The 6083-nt window shown below is 36.6% G+C and overlaps 1 protein-coding gene across 1 annotated transcript; it reads right to left on the bottom strand.

The window, feature by feature from the left end:
- Window positions 1-215: 215 nt before the first annotated feature.
- LOC133868361 (uncharacterized) lies at window positions 216-4092 on the bottom strand. Its single transcript, XM_062305242.1, has 4 exons — window positions 4025-4092; window positions 3615-3807; window positions 947-1146; window positions 216-746 (listed from the first exon to the last, which is right to left on the bottom strand). The coding sequence occupies exons 2-4, from the start codon at window positions 3702-3704 to the stop codon at window positions 494-496; spliced, it is 543 nt and encodes a 180-aa protein (XP_062161226.1). The 5' UTR covers window positions 3705-3807; window positions 4025-4092; the 3' UTR covers window positions 216-493.
- Window positions 4093-6083: the final 1991 nt, after the last annotated feature.

Below are 6083 nucleotides of genomic sequence, written 5' to 3'. Positions count from 1 at the left end.
CTATAGCCGAGAGGGGAGCTTAATAGTTCCTGGCAAGAACCTCCCATGCTCGGAGGAGGAAAGCAATGGAAGAAGAGATGGTTGCACTTCAAGCAAATAATACTCTAGAGTTATCAGAATTGTCAGCTCGAAAGCAGGCTGTTGGCAATTCATCATCCCAATATGGGATTAGCTTTCTGGGATGTCACAAATATTATTCAAATTTAGGTGGGTGCTCGAACTAATTCCTCCTCTTTTCTTTGACAAGTTTAAAAGAGTTTCTCTGATGTACAAAAGCCATTATACTAGCACAATGTTTGGGGGCTTAACAGAACATGTACCAAGCCAAAAACAGGCCTACTCAGTAAAATCCCCACGCAAACTCCATATCACACGTAGATATGCATACCCAATAACATAATTAGCTAAATTTGTTTCAATATTTAAGATATAAAAAACCAATTAAGTGAACCATTACATATTAGAATCTAAGTCTCTCTCTAAGAGAGGTCAACTATAGGTTCCCCATCCTCACACCAGCGTCCCTGGCATAGAGAGCCTTATCATCGTTAGCCTTGGAATAGCTAACATAATAAAGTTCGGAGAATATCCCTGTCAAGACCACGAAAGCAGCCCCAGCCCCAAAGACTCCCTTTCTCAAATTCTCGCATGAAGGATTGCTTTTCAAGACAGTCCTGTACTTGGTGTGGTATGCATTCCTCACAGAACCAGCCAGTAAGCACGCCTCAGCAATGGCGAATGTCACCCTGAAATATAAATACAAGTCGGTCTTTGGAATAAGGATTTGGCTTAGGTGTCGTAAAAAATAACTATAGTACATTTCTTGAACAAAATTCAGAAGCACACTAAGGCTCATCAAGCCATTGTAGATTTTGTATATTTAAACGAAGTCATATCTGTGAGCAAGACCAAATCCTTCAATATAAATATGTTGGTAAGCACGTACCAGCAAGTGATAAATAAGCAAATGGCCCATGCCCTGGCGCCACTTGGTCTCAAAGCTTTTCCGCAGCACAAGCAACGACTAGCCACCACTATCAGGATTTGGCTAGCCAGTAGGAACAGGAAGGACCCCACACCAAACCCGGTTGCGATGTCAGAATCATAAACACAATAATTGAATTGTCCATCTGTTGTTAGTTGGGCCTGTCAGAAGAAAGCAACAGTTGAGTTAGGACCTTCTCCTACAAGAGTACACAAAATCTATCCCGGTTTCCAATTGCTCACAAGCAGGTAGATGAGTCCATTTTAACAAACTCTGGGTTTTAATTTTTGGGTCTGCAACTGCTGTTAACATTGCGTCAAACCACTGGTACACCCCTCTCAAGAGAGAAACAAAAAAAGAAAGAAAATTTGGTGGGTGTGCAGGAACAACAAAACAGAGTCAATGATATTTGTATGCCAAACATCCTGGAAATTCATCCCCAAACTGAAGACAAGACACAAGAAACTACGATATGAACACCAAAAAAAACCCACTTCTTTTTTGTCCCTTAGTTCACTCAAATTCAAGCATATTCATATTCAGTATGTTTCAGTATTTCAGGGTATCATTTGAAGTATTGCAACTTATGATCTTCCAAATGAAAGAGTAGCCAGATTTTATTATTCTATTTAACTTTTATAATGTGTTTCCTACCAGTACAATTTGATGTCAAACAGCAAGTACAATATATTGCGACTCTTGTCAATGTTAACTAAAGACTAGATGAGATGATAATCTTCTCTCCTTGCAGATTCAAGGATTTCAAGGGAGAAGAAGATGCTCCTCTTCTCTTCACTCACCTTCCATTATATCAGAAGGTAAGCGGATGGAGGATTGTTCGAACATTAATTAAATGACTAAATTTATCATCTCCTATAAGTTTAAGCATTTGAGACAACTGATGATTAAACATGATATCAAAACAGAGGTATTAAGATCAAAACTAGACTCTACGATTCTCTCTATTTCAACTAAATATTTTATGTCTCAGGCCTTATTTATTGAGAGGGAGTGTTAAAAATCAATTAAATGATTAAATTTACCATTTCTTATAAGCTCAAACTTTTGGGACAGCAGGTGATTTGACAAGGATAAGATACTGATGTTGAAGCGTATTGAAAACAAAGATGAAGCAATGTACAAAATATACATTGGCATGGCTGCTCCAACTCTATACATATCTTTTGAATTGCATTATCTTTTCCTACTTGCTTAGCCCTTCCTCTACGGGGTTGCTGTGTAACAAGTGCTTAATGTCTATTGAAACGTCCATGCATTTTTAAAATCATGAGAATGTTATAATGGCCAAATTTATGTGCAAATTATCATCAACTTGATGAATTAATTTCAAGATATATAGCTTTCCTATTATTACAGGTTGTTTAAAAGGATTCCCCGTTTCTCCATCAAATATTCGGCTTATTTTTTTCTTAATAATTTGGTTCAAATACCTATGGATTCCCTATTTGCTTACTGGCTTCATAGTAATTTACTAATATATTAAATGCCCTATTTTCCGCAAAAAAAGAAAGTTTACTAAATCTCCCACAACCCAACAAATTAATTGATGTAAGAATCTGTTCCCCAGTTTGGTTTGGATCCATGCCTAAATTCAAACTGTACCCTGAGGTCAAAAGTCAAAACCATTAAGAGCCTTTGGCAAGGCAGTGTTGACGACTGTATATCATAATGGGCTCTATGTTTCTAATCTATCAATTTTCTTTGTGATTGTTAAGAGTTGAGGCTAAGACCTATCTCAACCGCAACCCATAAGCCGAAGGCATGCTGTACACACACACACATCGAATAAATCTTCTTTGTATCATTTTTCTTATTGAAGTATTAATTAAATAATTAAATTCACAATTTTTTATTAATTGAAGCTTTTGGAAAGTGATGATTTAACATCATGATTTTACTATTTCAGTCAAATATTTTATGCGTTGAACCTCACTTGCGGAGGAAAAGTTTAAGCTTACATGGGGCAGAACTACCCTTAGGGGGGGCACTAGCCACTCTAAAATTTTATGTTTCTTCATGAGTTGGACCCCCACAATATTAATTTTTTACCTAAAAAATCTTCTCTTTATAGTTTTGTCCCCTCTCATCTAAAATCCTGGTTCTGCCCCTGCTTATGCATGAGGAATATTAAAGTGTTAATTAAATAATTAAATTCATCGTTTGTTATTAGTTTTTGGAATAAGCTATGATTTATTAGTCATGTTCAAGAATATAGCAGTTACATACCGAGGTTGTAATTGAGGATTGGTAGAACTGTCCTAATTTCTGATATTAAGGAAGTTAATCTCAGATCCAGTGCAGAAAGAGTTGAGACAGAAAATTAACTTGACTTTTACAAAGCAAGATATTCTCAGCAAACACTATGTACTATGACCTAACCTTCCAAGAAAGACATAATACTTAATAAACCTATCTCAGCAACTGGGCATATTTTATTCTATTTTTTTTAGAAACTGGGTGACCCTAATTTGCAGCAGATCCTAAAGCAGAGAAACTGAAGTAACTCAAACCAAGACAACCCCTTTAACAAAACCCCCACAAAACATGTCAAAGAAGAAACAGTTTCAAATTAAGAAACGAACAAGTTCATAAGCAAGAACAAACTCACTTTGGTCCTTCTTTGCTCAGCAGCAACAGCAAGAGCAAAAGCTATCAGATCCAACACAAACACCACGACCAGTAACAGCTTGGAAGCCATGCCTTACAAACAACCCAGAAATCTCTCTCTCTCTCTGGTCGCACACAGTCACTAAAAGAGATATACAAAGGTAGCGTGTATAGAACGTTAAAAGGAAGCTGAACTGAAAGAAAAATAAAGAAATGTGGAATTAATGCAAATGATATATATTTATGTATATACACGCACATAAAACGATTAAATAAATGCTCCCCAGTTCTCTGTTTCATCTCTTTAATCCGATAAAGAATAGGAAAGAACTTCCTCTTGGCATTCTTTTTCCGTTATTGAATATAAAATAAATAAATAAATAAATGCACAAGGTATCTGGACGGGTTTACCTTTACCCGAGGGACAGGTAAAGTGCACTGGGCACAAGATCTCCACTATGATGAGGAATCAGCCTCTTTTCCCGTTGATATTTAATCAGAGAGAAGTTGATCCTTTATATATAGAAATAATTTTATAATTTTAGATCATGTTAAAAATGATTTTAAAAATATTACATGATAAAAATGTGACATGTTTTTGAAGCAGCCAAAAAAAAGTTCCTCTCAAAAGTTTTTTTTTTTTTTTTTTTTATTTGAACATTTTCTTCTTTAAAAATCAGAAAACAGCTTTTTGACTCCAAACTTTTTTATAACATAAAGCTCATGAACTTGATAAAAATGTACTAAATTTTTATTAATAATATACTACATTTTTAATAAGTAGCATTTTCTAAATCGTTCAATATAAGGAATGAACATGAATTCTCATCATTTTAAAATTTAAAATTTATTTAAAAATTATAGGAAATCATTATAATCGCCTTATCCATTTAAAATGGTTTTTGGTCCTCCATTATTGTGGAAAAATCCATTGCGGGGGCTAAAAATTCAAGGTTGGAATTAAAGAATCCACTAACCTAGAAAGTGGACAGCTGCACAAACATGAAATTGGAGCATAATGGTTTCGTATCCAACAAACAGTTTAAGACATGCAGTTCAATAATGCCTCGTTACACTTGGACCAATAGCCGTTGCCTGTCGCCTTCACCACACCATAAGAAAGTGGATTCACCCCAAACGATGTCACGTGTATGACATGGGATCCGATTTCAGTGCTGTAAAACGAAATCACATAATATTTGCTGTTAAAAAATGGATAACCAAGATTAAATGAGAAAAATTTTAAGTAGACGACGTCATGTTTTAAAATTCACCTAATGTCTCCGTCTAATTTTTAAACTAACGTCCAACTTCCTACCACTCAGAACACGAAGGTAAAACAGGGACCCAAGCTCATGATTTCCATGGTTGAGCTTGGCAAGCTCATCCTCCACCTTAACTTCGGAGCCACCCCGTCATGCCAAAACATTGATGTTTATGGTTGGCCAACCACCTTTGGCATCAACTCTTTCATTGAACCAAACTCATCAACATTGTCAGGTCCACTACCAAGCCAGTACTCAAACCACGATCACAAAGAAACCCAACAAAGCCCGGTGCTTCAAGCATCAGAGGCATAACCAAGCTTATTAAAATCTGTACGATCACCATCACCAAACCATATGAAGAACTAACTCTCACTTTTAACTCTACCAAATCGTGGCTCAAATAAATAAAACGTAGCAAACACAACAGCCAACCAGGCAAACCTTTTACCCACCAGCACAACTCTTGATGCCATCTCTTAGTTGAGATGGAAAATGCCTTCAAAAAATACCTCGTTGGATTCATGATTGCATTTTGTGGTGCCACTTGTTTCCACTCTTCTTTTACTAATAGCGATAGGTTGCGTCGTACAGGAAGACCCAGTCCCAAATACGTGGGATAATTGACGTGGGAGTAGAGAGAGGCGGGAGAGGAGTTGTCCCATGAGCAAAGGAGGACCGGTGCACGTAAAAAAGCAGTTCGGCCTGTTCCTCTGTTTTAACTTTAAAAAACAGAGTGTAACAGAGCATAAGTGATGGGTTGCCCACATTGACAACATGTGCTATGGGTGTGTGTCGTGTGGTGTGTGTCATGTTTAATATTGTTCTATATATATTGTTTAGTAGAGTAGCAGCAACTAGCAAAGTGTCGTGTATTGTAGAGTCAAATCATGGTAAAACTCCAACCAAAAGTGGAGTTCATTGTGTATCGTCTTTCTCATTTTAGTGAACTCTTATTTGATTAAATTTTCTTCTCTGATTGAGACCCAAAAGATAGCTTCCAATTTGACCAAAACCAAAAGCTCTATTATGGTTTTGCCACATGCAAAGGCCTTTGTATCTTTAACTAGGAATCATTAATTTCTTTCACTACTGCTGGCAATGCTTTCTGGGATTCTGAGCAAGTGGGCAGTGAAGCTGAGAGCCACCTTGCTCAACTACGAAATCATCATTTGAGTACTAGTTTAGTGGTGGTGTGATGTCTT

The sequence above is a fragment of the Alnus glutinosa genome, chromosome 5 (genome assembly GCF_958979055.1).
Source record: "Alnus glutinosa chromosome 5, dhAlnGlut1.1, whole genome shotgun sequence".
NCBI lineage: Eukaryota > Viridiplantae > Streptophyta > Magnoliopsida > Fagales > Betulaceae > Alnus > Alnus glutinosa.
Note: the sequence above shows the minus strand (reverse complement) of the source record. Positions and strands in the feature narration are given on the sequence as shown.

Coding starts and splice junctions, on each gene's coding strand:
- LOC133868361 (XM_062305242.1), bottom strand. CDS start 3,704: ATGGCTTCCAAGCTGTTACTGGTCGTGGTGTTTGTGTTGGATCTGATA. Junction 1,147..3,614: donor CTGAGCAAAGAAGGACCAAA/GTGAGTTTGTTC, acceptor TTCTTCTGACAG/GCCCAACTAACAACAGATGG. Junction 747..946: donor TGCTTATTTATCACTTGCTG/GTACGTGCTTAC, acceptor TTTATATTTCAG/GGTGACATTCGCCATTGCTG.